This window comes from Coenobita brevimanus, chromosome 1 (assembly GCF_032717465.1).
Source record: "Coenobita brevimanus isolate Jiangsu-jjx chromosome 1, ASM3271746v2, whole genome shotgun sequence".
Classification (NCBI taxonomy): domain Eukaryota; kingdom Metazoa; phylum Arthropoda; class Malacostraca; order Decapoda; family Coenobitidae; genus Coenobita; species Coenobita brevimanus.
Window position 1 is genome coordinate 36,835,893 of NC_136954.1, and position 17,933 is coordinate 36,853,825.

Sequence of the window (17,933 nt, forward strand, 5' to 3'; positions counted from 1 at the left end):
AGACCGAGAAAGACATGTGACGAGGTCATTAAGTGTGACCTCAGGGTTAAGGGGCAGAACAGGGAGGCATGGAAAGCCGCCATTAGGTGACCAAGGCCGACACATGCAAGCATGTTGGAGTCTTTAAAAACGAAAACGAAAACGAAAACGAACCTGGTACATAAGACATTATACCGGTAGGGCAACTCTTGCACATGCTTGTAATGCGTTTAAGCCTAAAATCACCATTTTGACATTTCAAACAGAAAAGTTTTCAAGGGATACTACTACTACTACTACTACTATTAATTGTAATAACTGCCATACCACTACTATTATTACTGCAAACAGGGGGTTGCTAACCTGCGTATCTTTGCCACATTCCGAATTATCGAACCACCTTGTTTTTTAGTCTGAGTAGGTCTCCACTCTCCTTCAGGCTCAGTATTGCCAAATTGAGGCTTTCCCTGTGGACAGTAGGTAAAGGGGATGATTAGAACAGAATAGTAAGAGTGGGAATGAGAATGAAAGAAAAGGAGTGGCGTGGGTAGGGGATGGAGAATCTGGTAACTTGTGTGTGTGTGGGGGGGAGGGGGGACACATGCGTGCAACATAAAAAAATACTATATAGGATCCCACACCACAATAATTGTATTGTAAAAGGACAGAAATCTCCGCCTAGCTAAAGCAATTTATCGACAGCTCATCTTCATCCCACTACAACATCCTTATTACACACGTGTTTTGCTCTGAAAAACATAAGACCCGTTAGGCTTCATTCGGCTGTAGGCAAATACGCCATGACACCAGCGATACCCCCTCACCCAGCCCCAATTTCACGACCATAGTAAATTCGGCGCCTGTGCATGAGTGACATAGGTCTGGGGCATTCCATATGGGGCCTTAGGTAAGTCTGTCGCCTTAAGTACTTCTGTGTACCCAGGTCCAGGTTAAGTCCGATTTTTCATAATGTAGCAGGGGAGTGTTCATTTTACTCTTCATACCTATCCAGCCTAGGAGAGACTTTTCGAGCTAGAAGTGTCAGACACATCCCCCAATAACCAGTTCTGTATCAAAGATCATCCCCATGCAAGACTATAGCAAAATTATGTTCCTGAGCTGAACAGGTCACACAACATTCTAGCTATGACATTTTCTGTACTCACTTAAGCGGCGAGTGTGGAGGGGTGGCCACGCCGTACCCATTGGAGTTTAGGTTATGTCCAATCTTCATGGTGTCGCAGGGATGCCGTCCACTGATGTATTCGTTCTTAACATTCTCCAGCAGAAAGGCGTACTTGCCCTTCGACGTTCGTACCCGCTCGATGCCCTCCTCGTACGTGGATGTGAATACATGCTTACGGGACGACATGAACTCCCACATTCGACTGTACACACTTATCTTTGAACGCTGTAAAAAAGGGTGAAAAAAAAAAAACACCGGTATAATCGGACTCAAGAAGAAAAAATGGTCATGATACAGAGGGACTATAATAGTTTGGTAACAGCAAGAAAAATATTGAAATATAGAGTATTCATGAACGGTAAGGTGAAATCGTACGGTGATAGGTACAATAAAATATGCTGATCCCGTCACAGTGCATGGAGGAGAACAGATTCTTGCAGGAAGACTTATGAACTTTTATGGAACCGTAAACACTAATCTTGGAACGCTGAAATGCAATAAAATGGACTGGTAGCAGGAAGGATGCATAATCGGAGGTGTAAATCATAGTTGAAGTTAAGGAAATGAGACTTTGGGACGTATTGGGGAACGAAAAAGAGAAAACCAGCAAAATTTGGGGGGGGGGAGAGAGAGAGAAAGAGAGAGAAGGGGGAGGGATGAGGGAAGCAGAAATGGTAGAAGACATAAATAACATTAAATTGGGAGTGGGGATGATGCCATTTTTTAAATTTTTTTTTTTTTTTTTTTTGCCAACTCAGGTTGATTCATATGCCGTACATCAAAACGGTATATCACCTGTGCAAAAGCATTCTATAGATTAGTCGTCATTGTCTACGCCACCACCATCATCAAAATCACCACCACAGTAATCACCACCATATCCATCACCACCATACGCATCAGCACCAAAGCATCACCACCATCTAATCCATGTGTCCATCAATCCACCCTGAAGTGCTACTGGAACCTCTTTTTTCCCCTTCAATCCGATTCGATTTCATTTGTTAAAAAAGATCTCGTACCAAAGAGGTTGATGAAGGCTATGCTTAACCCTTCCTGTTCGAAATGTCCGGAAAAAAAAAAAATCTGGTAGCAGCAAGCAAAATGGAAAAGATGTCAATGGTTCTTTTGACTTGACCCTGATTTTTGTTTTGTTGCAGTATTTCACTTAACTCGGTGGCAGAATTATACAATATTGTGACTCCTTAACGTTTCCTCAGCACTTCTTCATGACTAGCATCATATTCTAGTGACATTCTCTGGTTAAAATTCAGTTTTGAAGGTGGAGAGAAGGCAGTTTTAGGGCAACTTTGAGTAGAGTGAATATTGAAAAAGACACCCCTTCAATCCGATGACATGCTGTTTACTGAATTCTGTGTAGGACAGTTCAAGGGACAACGAGCGGTTAAGACAATAATCAAGAGAACACAAATTATTACCAAAGTGGGTGGTAATGCAACCATTGTAAATTTTTAGATATCTGTAATTGCAATAATCAGAATATACTGTACATATATACAGAACCTAAACCTAAAAAATAAACGCAATGTACCACTCTGTGCATCACAGTGCAATCTTAAGTGTAACACTCGATGATCAATTTAGCACACTAACTCTCAATGTCTTTGTACTACAGTATATCCAATGTAATAGTGCTTTTATGTAAACCGCACTGTACTTATCTAGTGTCACGGGGCTTTTAAAAATAAATGCAAAATTAAATGATAATTCTCAATAATACTGAAGAGCAGGGACAATGACTGTCTTGCTAAATCAAGCAATGATTACTTTATATCGGCTCGCTTCACCGACTCTCTCAGAACGAGAATTTATAAACTTTCTCAACAGTACACAGCAGAGACTAATTACTCAATTGCTGTTTATTAGTACTGTTAGCCTCTGGAGAAAGTTACTTCATCCCTGACAATAAATAACTAATACTATTAATAATATCAGGTTCTTGCTGATGCGTAACTCCTAGAAGGCACAACGGATTTTAAGCTTAATACAACAAGACTGGCCTAAGTACCAGTTATGAATGGCAAAACGTTTATGCAAGCTAGGAGGTATAAGGAAAATAAGCTTAATTGTGGAGAAATGAAACACGAGTTTACATTACATTAGGCTCAAGAAAAAGAACTGTTAAATTTATTGATTACAAAGAAATAAATTTAATGTTACATCTCAAAATGAATTCAAATAAAGAGATCGTACTCACTCACTCACTCAAAAGCTAAATTCATATGCCTAAAAAAAAATAACATGCGGCACAGCCGGCCAGCATGTGAGGAAACAGCACACTTAACTAAACTCTTAAACCTAGGAAAATACGAAAAGGAAATACTAGTCAATGAGTGTAGTGTATCACTGAAGAAGGGTGGGAACCTGGAGAACTGTAGTTTAGTGGAGTCTGGGTGCTAGCTGACCTCTCACTCTCACTGCTGGAGCACAGAACCTCACTCCGTCACGACAGACACTTGACTAAACTCAAATACGATATATGGGTAATGGACAGGCCACCCGGAAGAAGGCGTGGCCAACGGTTGAGGCAAACAGGGGTGAACAATAAAGAAACAATAATATTGCTCGGTAGAGCACTTAATAACGTGCATTAGATCAGTCACTTTTGAAACAGTGACGAATGTTTTGAAAAGTATACCACCGAAATGGAGAGAGAAACGGTTAACTGAGTGATACACAGTGAGTTTTCCATTAATAGTTCGTGGTTTCTCACAAAAGGAAAATGTCGCGAATTTGATTCATGACATTACGCCCCTACAAAATGAATTTTTTCCGTATGGGAAAAAATTTGTGGATATATATATATATATATATATATGTACACATCCTAACTCAGTCACACAAGATTCACACTGTGGTGTGTGGGCTATCCTGCTACAGGAGAAAATCACTATCGCCAATGAGCGTAAAAACCTCGTATTTACGTAATAGAGGCAAGCTTGAGGGAAAAACTCCGTGACGACAATGAAAATCCTGTACTCAGGTCAAACTGAGCGAAAGTTCGCAACATTTACACTGACAACTAATTGTTGTGTAGTGTGGTGTATGTGATACACGGTGTAGGTGTGACAGTTGTAGTGTAACTGTACCTACATGTAAAATCACGTAATACAAATTTATAATAAATATTAATAATATGGCGATGACGAAGGCAGAGGAGGAGAGGCGGCAGCGTGCGGCAGATGATCAGCTGGCCCGCACAGCAAAACTGCTACACCCATCGCTGTACCTGCAAAATCAATTAAGGTGGAGCATCAAAAGTGTCAATGAGACAAAAATTCTTATTACATTACAATTACTCTCTCTGCCTAGCAATCAGTACATGCTACGAAAGGTACGCTCTAGCTGAATAATACGAGTGACAGCCTAAGCTTCGTACATTCGAGGTCGCCATTAATTTATTAGGTAGAATATTAACCAGGAAACGTAGTCCCTGGACACCGTTGTCTCGAGGACTCGTGTAGTTTACTGGTTAAACTTAACTCTACACTTACGATTAGTGTCGGCAAGTTGAGAATCCTTATGCAAACTTGGGCTCGTGTGTCCGCAGACTGCACATGGGTCCTCAACCGGTGCCTTAACCTAGTGCCTATATTAATATCAGGGAGCTGAGAATCCCTGTGCAAACTCGGGCTCGTGTGTACGCAGACACAGCCTCGAGTCGCCTCTGCGGGGTTCTCTCTTGAACTTCCCCCTTAACCTACAGTACTTATATTAATATCGGGGGAGCTGAGAATCCTTGTGCAAACTCGGGCTCGTGTGTCCACAGACACAGCCTCGAGTCGCCTCTGCGGGGTTCTCTCTCGAACTTCCCCCTTAACCTACAATACTTATATTAATATCGGGGAGCTGAAAATCCTTGTGCAAACTCGGGCTCATGTGTCCGCAGACACAGCCTCGAGTCGCCTCTGCGGGGTTCTCTCTCGAACTTCCCCGTTAACCTACGATACATAATATGTATGTACAGGCCCTGGACATACTGTGTCCTGTGGGGCCAATGGGCGAGACATCAGGTCTGCACCCACTTCACCACTACCCTGTCTCTCAACTGACTCAGAGATTACGGGTGTGGTTACAAACGGCACAGGAAGGACTTGTTCCTGACTGGTGTTACATGGACACATATTGGAGGAACACACAAAACTATCTATGTCTCGTCCCATCCCTGGCCAGAAAAAGTCAGCTCGGATACGGCCCTGGGTCTTCCTTTTGCCCAGGTGACCTCCTGACGCTGAACAATGACCCCATTCTAACACTGCTTGGCGGTACTTGGCGGGAACGACAAACCGCAGTCGAACCTCGCCCTCGGGTGCTTGTGACTCACGGTAGAGTCGTCCTTGTTTATGAAGGAACTGGCTCGACCTCCCCATAAATACTTAATCACTCAACCCTTTTGTTTCTTTCGCACAACAGCAAGTGTTGGGTCAGAATGTTGTTCTTGAACAACAAGTTGGCTACACATCAGATCTTGCGGCAATTCAATGGTCACTGGGGTGACACAGTCTGGAGCCTCAGCCATGGCTCGCGTTACTGCAGCTGAAGTCTGAGTAGCGTCATCATCGGTGCAACTATCCTTGACACCGGAAATATTGCCTACAATTAGGTCAAATAAAGGTTCTGGCATGACAACTGCGAGTGTCGTACCAGTATAAAATGGAGATGCCACCTGGATACATGCCTCAGGGAACAATCTCACTGATCCATCAATAAGGTTTGCATGGATCTGTCGACCTGTGTACTGCTCAGGCCGAACTAGACTCTGCTTGACAGAGCAACCTGAGGATCCATTATCTCTCAGGACCTTCACAGGGATGCCTCCCACAAACCCTGGCTGAACAAGGAAGGTACTGTCACCTGTGGGAGGGCCTGTGGAGGAAGCAGCTAGCCACTCATGAGCCTGCTGAATAACTGATGCGGCAAACATGGTGCTTTGAGACTTAGAAACTTGAGGGGTCGTACCCACTGCCTGTGGAGATGGAACATTGGCCATCTGTGGAGGGGGGTTCACTGTCACTGTGGGACTAGTTAACTTTGAGGGAGTACCCATACTGGTAGGGACGTGACCACCGTGCTGCTGCTGAGGAATGAAGGCTGCGTTCGCTTCCTGCCTCTTTTGAGCTGGTGGTGAAAAAGTTTGTCCCGACGGTCGGTTGTGTGGCTGATACCGCTGCTGGTTAGGGTACTTGTACCTCTTCCACTCAGGTTTCTGAGTGTTTTGCCCCTGGTCCTTTCTCTGCGGTTTTGGACCTTGGCCATTATTCTGAGAATGGCCTTGTTGCTGGGGTTCAGTCTGAGACGGTTTCCCAGATTAATCAGGTTTTCTGTTCCAGGTATGCAGCTTGTGAGTTTGATACCTGTATGCAGTGAAATATGCGTCAGCCTTTTCTACCATTTGGCTGGCATCTTTCACCTGGCAGATCTTAAGCTGTGCTATGAGCTCAGCAGGCCACGACCTCTCTAGCTGTGTACGCAGCATAAGGTCAATTATCCCCTCATGCGTGGAAGGAGTTTCATCTTTCTCCATCCACTCACCTAAGTAAGCAGTGAGACGGTCGAGGAACTGGACAGCTGTCTCCTTGTCTTGGAGACTAGCTCGCATGAACTGAACTTTGGCGTCATCTACTGTGAGACCATACGCCTTAATGAGTGCAGCTTTCATCATCTCATACGTGAGATTGTCTCCACGAATTCTGTGGAGAATATCGAGGGCAGGGCCCTCAAATAAACTAAGAAATTGGAGCCGCTTAGCTGCCTCATCCAGTTGATACATGTCTGCCATGTCCTCAAAACGAGCTATGTATGGCTCGAGTCGCTCGCCTACCTTGTATAAAGGAAGTTTGATACGTGGGGTCGCCAGGACATGTGCAGGGAGAACACTCGTGGAGCTTGGACCAACTGCACCAGTTGTGTCTGAAGCCAAGGAATCTCGTTTGAGCTTCAGCATTTCATATTCGTGTTTTTCACGTGCTTCTCAGTCGGCACATTCGTGCTCTCGTTCTCTGTCTCGTTGTTCACGCTCGTATTCGCGTTGTTCTCGCTCTTGTACTAGCTCGAGTTCGCGTTGTTTTTGCTCGTGTTCGTGCAGTTTCTGCTTGTGTTCGCGCTCCTTTTCGCGTTCCTCACGCTGTTCTCGCTCGTATTTGCACTGAATCTTACACTCTTCACGGGCTTCGTTCTCGCGCTGCTGCTCCTGATTATGCCGTGAGAGTATGTACTCTTTAATATCCTGGGGCTCGGTAAGCCCCATGTCATGGTAGCCATGACGCTAATTTACTAAACAAGCCGAAACTGAGCACTGACTGCTGCTTCGCAACGAATGCTAACAAACACAAGTAAAGAATACAGACACAAGCTAGTGGTGACCAGTCTTATCTAGTTAACTGGAAAAGAATAAAGCAAAAATGCAAATGACTGGGAAGACTCAATAATTAACGCAATGGGTACGGCGACTTCCCAGGAGCGAATAAAATCGTCCGGCGTTACCTAGAATAAAGTACTAAATAGAGTTAAGTACTCTGTGGATTAAAGCAAAAATTCCCTTGCTAAACTAACGGTAAACACCAGTAAGCTTGTGCCTTTCAACTTTAATGATAAATACCTAAATATGAACGAGTGAGTATTATCTCGTGAATAGCTTTAGAGCTAGGAGTTAATATCCTGGAATGAGGTCGCCAATTGTCATGGGGTTTTTAAAAATAAATGCAAAATTAAATGATAATTCTCAATAATACTGAAGACCAGGGACAATGACTGTCTTGCTAAAACAAGCAATGATTACTTTATATCGGCTCGCTTCACCGACTCTCTCAGAACGAGAATTTATAAACTTTCTCAACAGTATACAGCAGAGACTAATTACTCAATTGCTGTTTATTAGTACTGTTAGCCTCTGGAGAAAGTTACTTCACCCCTGACAATAAATAACTAATACTATTAATAATATCAGGTTCTTGCTGATGCGTAACTCCTAGAAGGCACAACGGATTTTAAGCTTAATACAACAAGACTGGCCTAAGTACCAGTTATGAATGGCAAAACGTTTATGCAAGCTAGGAGCTATAAGGGAAATAAGCTTAATTGTGGAGAAATGAAACACGAGTTTACATTACATTAAGCTCATGAAAAAGATCTGTTTTTATTGATTACAAAGAAATAAATTTAAAGTTACATCTCAAAATGAATTCAAATAAAGAGATCGTACTCACTCACTCTCCCAAAAGCTAAATTCCTACGCCTAGAAAAAAACAACATCCGGCACAGCCGGCCAGCATGTGAGGAAACAGCACACTTAACTAAACTCTTAAACCTAGGAAAATACGAAAAGGAAATACTGGTCAATGAGTGTAGTGTATCACCGAAGAAGGGTGGGAGCCTGGAGAACTGTAGTTTAATGGAGTCTGGGTGCTAGCTGACCTCTCACTCTCTCACTGCTGGAGCACAGAACCTCACTCCGTCACGACAGACACTTGACTAAATTCAAATACGATATATGGGTAATGGACAGGCCACCTGGAATTATTAATATCATTGATTGAAAATAATTACAATCTGGCGGCGCAACTGCCAGGGTCATATGCCGCCGGATGACAAAGTAGAAGGCACTGCAAAATAAAAAGTGTCTATTCAAAATAAAGTTAATATCTGTTAGTAGGAATAAAACACTAAAAATAATAAAAGAATAATTTATAAAATAATTACTTATAAAAGTGGAAGGAGGCCCGCCTCCTGAACAAAACTAAAAACATCAGTAAACTCGTTAGAGGCCCCACCAAGCATCGAGGATAAACAGTAGGCACCATCTGCTCCCCCATGCCTATGAAGGAACCTCTGACGCAGGCCCCCCAGACTTGGACACTCGACCAGCAAGTGACGGACAGTAAGGGGAACGAGGCAGTCATCACAGTACGGTTGAGTTTCACCACACATGAGGAACCCATGTGTAAGCCGAGAATGCCCAATGCGAAGCCTAGCAACAGCCACCTCCAGTTGCCGAGACATAGAGGGAAGAACCCTTGGCACAACCACTCTCTGAAAGATTTCTTTTAGTTTATTTTGAGACACACCATCCCAGTGTCACTGCCAACACATACGAATTGCATACCGCAAGTAAGGTGTTACATCAGAAACAGGTAGTGAGTAGTCAGCTGGGGACTGTTGAGAAGACGCAGCTTTAGCTAAAGTATCTGCCCTCTCATTGCCCACCACACCAACATGTGCAGGAACCCAACAGAAGTCTACACGGCGGCCACGGCGGCCAAGAAGAAAAAGCCACTCTAAAATTGATAAAACCAATGGATGGGATGCATTAAAAGACTCCAGTGCAGACAAAGCACTACGTGAGTCACTATAAATCACAAAAACGGATTGGCGGAGAGTAAAAATGATTTTAAGAGCATACAAAATTGCAGTCAGTTCTGCTGTATACACTGAAGTAACGCCAGGAAGGCTACCGCCCCTACTAAAGGAAGGGAAGACAACACCAAATCCTACTCCAGAATCAGTCTTAGACCCGTCAGTATAGACGGGGACAGAACCCTCATGAATGGAGGCATGTTCTAAAAGAGAGAGAGGGACACCTGAGAGGGAAGCGAGCCCTTTTTTTCAACAACGGACCTACAGAATGTCACGCGAGGGAGTAGCCAAGGACCCACCCTTGGGATCCGATGTGGACAAATTGCCAGTCTCGGGAGAGAGAGGGCTAGCACAACAGACCGGACCCTGTAACCAAATGGCTTTGGGAAATTGGGACGGGTCTCAAAAACAGAAGATCGGGAATCCTGTGAGACAATGGCACAAGAAATTGAGTCTGGAATGCGGTGAAGACGATACCAACACCTCATCATTAGCAACTGGCGCCGCAAGTCCAAGGGGAGTACACCAGCATCTACCAACAAACTTGGAATTGGGGATGATCTGAATGCCCCGGTTGCCAGACGAACACCAGCATGATGCACAGAATTTAACAACCGGAGGCGGGCATCTGTTGCAAAGGAGTAGATCTCACACCCATATTCAACTTTAGGAAGAATAAGAGACCTATGCAAGAGGAGAGGCCACCCGGAAGAAGGCGTGGCCAACGGTTGAGGCAAGCAGGGGCGAACAATAAAGAAACAATAAAATCACTCAGTAAAGCACTTAATGACGTGCATTAGATCGGTCACTTTTGAAACAGTGACGAATGTTTTGAAAAGTATACCACCGAAATGGAGAGAGAAACGGTTAACTGAGCGATACACAGTGAGTTTTCCACTAATAGTTTGTGGTTTCTCACAAGAGGCAAATGTCGCGAATTTGATTCGTGACATCTAGTAGGTATCAGTATCTAAGCATCACACATTTACCATACGGTATGTATTTAGCTGTCACCATATCTATGCACCACACACTTTTACCTAATGTATCTTTCTTACTTATCACAATATTTCCTTAACTGTTCACCAAATAAACCACACAGTGTTAATGAACATCTAGGGCAGTGGTTTCCAACCTTTGGGGCGTGCCCCCCTAGGGGGGCATGAAGGGCTGCCTGGGGAGGCGCGAAGGCTTGATAAAGAGGTAATTATATTTGAAAACTATGAATTATGATGGAATTCAGTAATTTCTAAATATGGAGAAAATATTTCAGATATGAATAAGAAATCTAGTTATCTGAATATAAAAACCATTTCAAAGATTAAGAATCTATGATATTTATTGACATGTGCCAAATACGCCAGTAAAATACAGTATATGAGGAAGGCCGGCGCAAGGAACGTGTCATTCAGTGAGGGGGGGGGGGCGAGAAGTAGAAAAGGTTGGAAACCACTGATCTAGGGGAACATGAGTGAAGTACCGAAGCAAAAACAAGAGGAGACCGACTTTACAAATGGCTGCCCTAACTTGTTAGTAGTTCCTGCCCATCTGCATTACTACCCTGGTCATCTTACTCCACACTACCGAACTGCCTTGTACACAACTCCACACACTTTCCCCTTCAAACACAAACTTATAATTAACACCCAGCATAAGCCACGATCGTAACTCCACACAGCAGCTAGAGAAAGTATAATGAATTCCACCAATCACAATTTAGTACCAGTACATGAACTGAACGAGGAATATACAGGTTTTCCAGAACTCAAGTCTACTGTATACCCAAGAATGTACCATACTAAATTACATTTAAAATCCACTGATTATGATTCTGTGTTCATATAATCATGTAACCTACAAGAAATAAGTGAATTACACCAAGTACTTTAGGCTATAAGCCAGGGAGTAGACTGTAGCACCAGTCGAACAGGGCAGTACTCCCAAGGTGGATGGAAAACAGATGTCAGAGAGATCTGGAGCTCCCCTTTTCATCAGCCCTCAGGACTTGATTCTGACCATTCCCCTCTGCTGAACTTTTTCACTGTTTCAGTAACACAGAGAGTAGGCCAGGATGCTCTCCAATGCAAGTTCCTTTAACTGTCATTAAATTACATACTAAACTTCCTATTCAAAATTTTGTTAGAAATGGCATCTCAACACCAAACCCCGAAGTGCCTAGGGTGGGAGGACCATAATAGCCCCCATCATCCAGCCCTCACATGGTGACGGCCAAACGAGACGCCCGAAACCATTTGTCTGACTCACTTTTTTCATTTCTGCAACATTCATGGCCTTTCCTCTAACTTTTTCTCTGTTAACACCACCTCCCCTCCTCTAAACCTCACCTTCTCTTCCTCACAGACAATCAACTGTCTGAGACAACTAATAAACCCTTCTCTGTATCCTCCTCCTTTCTCTATACTCATTTCAAAGCCAAAGGTGGCTGTTGTTTATATGTATGCAACAACATATCTTGCTCTTGAGTTCCTGAACTTGAAACTTTTGAATTATCTACAGTACTCTCTGGTTTCTGCTATCCTCTCACGCTCTGACTAAATATATGTGCGCTGATTACTTATCCCCTAATTTTATGATGAAAAATTCTTCGACTCTTACTTCTGTGATGGAACAAATGCTATTAATTTCTTCTTTCTCTGAAATCTCCATTCTAGGTGATTTCAATGTTTACCATCATCTTTGGTTCTCCTCTCCTTTCACTGATCCACCTGGTGAACAAGCCTACATCTTTTCTACTTTTAGTGACCTAGAGAAGCTTGTACAGCATCCTACCCATATCTCTGACTGCCTTGGAGAGAGTTCCAACATACCTGACCTCTCTCTTACACTGTTAAATTTTCTCTCCGTTGGGCTCTTCCAATCACGGCCTTATCACCTTAACCTGTCCTATCGCTCAAGGCTTGTGGACCCTCCCAAAAAGTGGCAGCTATGGCACTTTGGAGCTGCGGACCGAAAGGCCCTCAGGAAGTACTTCTATGATTTTCCCCGAAATGATTATTGCTTCCGTGGCTGGGAGCCATCTGAGGGTGTTTCATGTATTAAAGAGTTTGTTCCCTTGGGCATAGTAGCATACACTCTTATCCTGTGACTAACGAAAAAAAAAAAAAAAAAAAAAAAAAAAAAACTTGGTTTAACCACACTTGTTCTAGTAGAGACGGCTGCGTGGGAGCATCGCAGCACACAAGCACACTCACTCGCTGTGGCCATACGGAAAACACTGACCATTTATTGAAAACATGCAACCATAGTTCCTTATGTTAATCCATTCAGCACTATACAATATCACTGAAACATATATATATATATATATATATATATATATACATGTATGTGATGCATGTCACGACTTATAAAGAATTATTTCTATGCTATACAAAGGGTTAATAGTGACAGCCGAGGTATGGTAGTGGCGTAACGTCTGTTTCTTAAACGTGTACTCTGTTTATGCGCAGACGACAATCTTCATCACCAACACCATCTACATTCATTACACACCACTATCAGGCTCTGAGGTTCCATTAAGGATTTATGACCCTTATAGGGCTTTCCTATCATCGTGTGTATGGTCACTCCAGACGACCCTGATTCAGCTCTGTCCAGACTATAACGGCTGATGACGTCACAACAATGCTATCCACAATCCCTGAATGACCAGCAAAGCATTACAATTAACCAAGTGATAGTACACAGTAATTTGGTGCTTGTGGCATGACACTGTTACCATGACTCTGGGATTGGGAGAGACTTCAGACCACTTCAGAATTAAAGCCTCTTTGCTGAATATTATCGCCTAGAAGTAATCAGAATACAATGGAACATACCTCACCGGACTGAAAGAACTAAACCAACTGGGATTCATACACCAACCAGAAAACACACACACACACACACACACACACACACATACACACACACACACACACACACACACACACACACACACAGAGTACCAAAACCCGATTCAATAAAAAAAAGGAATCTTGAACTCATTTGTAAAACTTAATCCTTTTCTTTATGTACCATCAATCAACTACTCAGTTAAAATACATGAAAAAAAAAAAAAAAAAAAAAAATTGGCGCACCTCGAAAAACTCCATGGAAGATCCCCCTTGCAGCGTGCCATACTCCACCTCAGTCTGACTGGCCAAATTGTCCACAGAGTTGATGGGGGTGACCAGCCTCTCGACAGTGAGGAAGGCAGCCAGGCTGGCAGTGTACGAGGAGATGATGATTAGCGTGAAGAACCACCACGCACTTCCCACGAGACGACCCGGCAGCGATCTGCAAGGTGAGTAGGGGTGGAGGTAATATTTTGTGACAGTACAAGGTGTGGAGAGAGTTGTGAGGGAAAGAAAGTGTGAAAAAGGTGTATGGATGATGAGAATTTCGAGGATTAGCGTAAAGAACCACCAAGAACTTCCCATGACACAGCCCGACAACAATATGGAAGGACAGGAGTGGTGGATGTACTCTTCTGTGAGGGCAAGAGTACAGTACATTTACTCTGAGACCGGAACAGAACGTATTCAGATGCAAACTGTCCGATCGAGTAGGTCAGAATAAACCTGTAAGTATTACGTCTCGTTTCATAGGCCATGTTCTACGTAAACTGTTTCTTACTGCCACACGCAATGTAGCTGCCACTAAAAAAAGGGCTGGTCAAAAAAGGAACCAGTGAAATTAACTTTTCTTTGTTCATTTTTTTATGTCAACCTACATAATCGGACATTCTGCGCCAAAAAAAAAGTACATTATGGCCTCTGTGTTATGTACTGTACCCTAAGAGGTGTGAAGGGAATCTATGAGGGAAAGAAAGTGTGTTGAAGAAGAGTATGGGTGTTGATGACGTTGATAATGACGATGATGATAATGACTGGCGTAACGAACCACCACGCACTCCCCACGAGACGGCCCAACAGCAATCTGGATGGTGAGCAGTGGTGGAAATTATATGCTGTAAGGGAGACAGTTAGTGTGGTTGAGACGATGTCAAAATGGTCACCTAAGACAGGGATCTGGATGGTGAGCAGTGGTGGAAATTATATGCTGTAAGGGAGACAGTTAGTGTGGGTGGGACGGTGTCAAAGTGGTCACCTAAGACAGAGATCGTCTTCTATATTACATTCTTTCCATCTACAGACGATTTTATTCAACTTAGGAGAGATTTTTTCGAAGAGAAGAGGTAAGATACGAGACTAACACTTCATTAACCTCTTTACCGCAAGAACTCCTGCCTAACCCTTTAACCGCTGGTATTGTTTTGGTCTGACTGTCCTCTCCTGCGGGGGTTTCAGCCAAATGTAAACAAATCTTTAAACCTTAATAACTCTGCACAGAATAAAGCTAGAGAAAAAAAATAAGGTACCATTAGAAAGTAATAACCTTCAGCTTTCCATTGATGTAGGTTTCATGACTTTGTTGACTTTCACAGGACGGGGAGAGCCGTTAGAAGTGAGGGGTGTGAAATAACTATTTTACGCCCCACACACCAGTACCAAATGCCAACCACTCTCTCATAATAGTAATATAAACATATATGAACACTGTACATACGATAAACACCCACTCTGTGTTCACTGAGGTAGGCAAAAGGCACTTCCCTGCGGCTGTGCCCGCTCTTCACTGCGGCTGCGCCTCATTTCACTGTGGCGGCACCCGCTCACTGACGTTTCATGTGATCTTTTCGTTATTTCTAACTTCTATTATTATTTTACATATAATCTGGGCAATATACATTATATTTACAATGCACTTATTACTATATTGCGTCACTGTCGCATCACAGAATTACACAAGTGCCGCAGAATTACACAAGTGCCGCAGATTCTCTTATTACAATATCACTTATTATACTGGCCAATATTTACATTTTTTTCTAGGTAAAATATCCCTTATTACTACATTATCCATTATACAATTAGTGGCAAAGCACGTCACTGTCGCATCACTATATATCACTGTCACTTTCAGTATTTACTCAGAGAGTGGTACTCGGCAAAGCACGGAGTTACTCATAGAGCGACTTGGCATTCCAGGCACTGGTGTGTGCTCATTTTTCTCGTCCTAGGCCTCCGTGTGGTGTTATGACATACTCTGCAGCGGCCCTGTGACAACCTGCCACCTGCTGTAAGAGGCAATTTCACAAGCTGGTGCCGGCTCATGTAATTGCGGCACTCAAGACGGTCAGGTTGTGTGTCAGAGTGTCCCCTCGGGATCAATGCCGTCACCTGACCAAATCGTGCAAGTAGCTGCTGCACGACAGTCTTGGAAAACTGTCTCAGTGATGGTTGCCTTATGCCCCCGACTTGTGTCTTGTAGAGAATGAAGGCGTTGAGCATGCACATATCGAGCATGTGCAGGCAAGCCTTCCTGTACCATCGGGTGTTTCTCCTGAGACAGTCGATTTCGCCAATCATCATATCAGACTTATCAACAAGTCTCATATTGACATTGTAATCAATGACGGCATCAGGCTTCATGATTGGCTCTCCCGTCCTGTAGCTGACCTTCCCAGTTCTCTGCAATTTCCCCTTGTGGATGGTGCTGATCATATTCACGACCTTCTTGTCATGCCACCTGATCGCCAGAAGCTTGTCTGACTTCTTCAGGTGAACATCTCCCTTGGATGATGATGATGCTTCGGGGAAACTTGGCCACTCTTTCCTATAGCTCCGTACAGTGCCAACAGTGCCAATGCCGTGTTCAGCAAGGTATTTGGAGAGTCTCGGTGCTGTGTAGTAATTGTCTGTGTACAGCACCTGATTACCACCAAAATACCTCTCCATCAGCACTTTTACAACGGAGCCAGAGAAGTCATGGGGGTCTTTCCTGTTCACGTCCATTGTACTAGCCGAGTAGATGACAAAATCCAGGATATACCCCGTCTCACAGTCACACAGCACAAAGAACTTTATCCCAAAGCGGTGGCGTTTGCTAGGGATGTACTGCATGAATTTGAGACGTCCTCTGAACAATACCAGGGATTCGTCTATGACGACTTTCTGCATAGGCCGGAAAAATCGCATAAATCGATCCCTAATCCTGTTGAGAAAATCCCTCCCTTTCCACAAAGGGTCAGTTTGGGACAGGTTTGCATTGTCAGCGAAGTGCAGGTATCCAAGCAGCTGTCGGAACCGATCCCGTGACATATACTTCCCGAATATTGGGATAGTAGTAATGTCATCCACGAGCCAGTACTCCTCCAACTCATGTCTCTTTATATGGGGCATCAGAAACATTAGTGCAAAAAAAACATACAGCTCTCTGATTCCGACAGGCAACCACAACACTTGCTTTGGTGAGCCAATAGGTCCCAGCCCTTCTGCTGCACATTGAGCTGCATACCTATTGGTCTCATCGCTGACATGCTGCACGATTTCATCATCCATGAAGGCCAGGAAGTAGTCAACAAAGTCATCTCCTGCGTTGCATGGAAAGGCAGGCTGTATTCCAGCATTTGTCATATCAAACGGCGGATTGTGTGGCTGAAAATCTGCACCATCAGACCAAACAAATGCATCCACTTTCCCTGTGCATGGTTCAGTGGCAGTGGCAGGTTGCATTGCACTCGTTTCCCCGTGAGAAGGAGCTGAGGTGGAGGCAATGGGTGAGGCATGAGGTGAGGCAGGAGGTAAGGCAGGAGGTGAGCGGGAGGGGGGTGAGGCAGGAGGCAACGGGGAGGGGGGTGAGGCAGGAGGCAACGGGGAGGGGGGTGAGTGCGGGGGCGGTGAGTGGGGGGGTGGCGAGGGTGAGGGAGCTGAGCGGGGGGCAGGTGGGGGGGTTTCTGACCTGGTGCGTGGTGAAACTTGACCCTTTCTACCCCGCTTATCACCTCTCTTATCTCCTCGCTTATCGCCCAGCTTTGCCCTCCAACTGCCACGCATCCCCTTTGTTCTAGGCCTGCCTGCCCTGCCTGCACGGGCTGCACGGCCTGCCTTCCCTCGCTTTGCAGGCTCTGGGAATTCGTACTCCTCAGATGATGTAGACTGAGGAGAGGGCACGGCAGATGATGATGATGATGATGTGAGGGCAATAGGGCTAGGGGAACGGGAAATTGATGGGAAATGCTTACTAGGGCCTGGTGTGGGAGACGTAAGCCTGCGCTTCACTCCCTTCCCACGTGCAATACCAGATTTGCCCATAGGAGCCTTCCCTTTCCCAGAGTAAGTTGGGGGTGGTGGGGGGGAAACAACACGATCACTTTCATCACTGTCACTATCAATGGAAAATGGTTCACCACCAATCACTGCCAAATCGTCACTGCTTGCTGTGAGTGTGTCACTTTCACTGCCACAATCAAGAGTAGTACTTACTGTTTTGTCCAGCTCAGTTCTAATTTCAGGAGTGCTCAACCCCTTCTGCCTCGCTGTCGGCAGTT

At 44.3% G+C, this 17,933-nt stretch overlaps 1 protein-coding gene across 1 annotated transcript in view; it reads right to left on the reverse strand.

The window, feature by feature from the left end:
- LOC145394502 (glutamate receptor 4-like) overlaps positions 1-17,933 on the reverse strand; it is a 187,079-nt gene that overhangs the window by 12,137 nt on the left and 157,009 nt on the right. Inside the window, exons 7-8 of the mRNA XM_080268368.1 lie at positions 13,639-13,837; positions 1,146-1,390 (exon numbers count right to left, since the gene is read on the reverse strand). Coding sequence (XP_080124494.1) covers positions 1,146-1,390; positions 13,639-13,837 — 444 coding nt within the window. The remainder of the gene's footprint in view (positions 1-1,145; positions 1,391-13,638; positions 13,838-17,933) is intronic.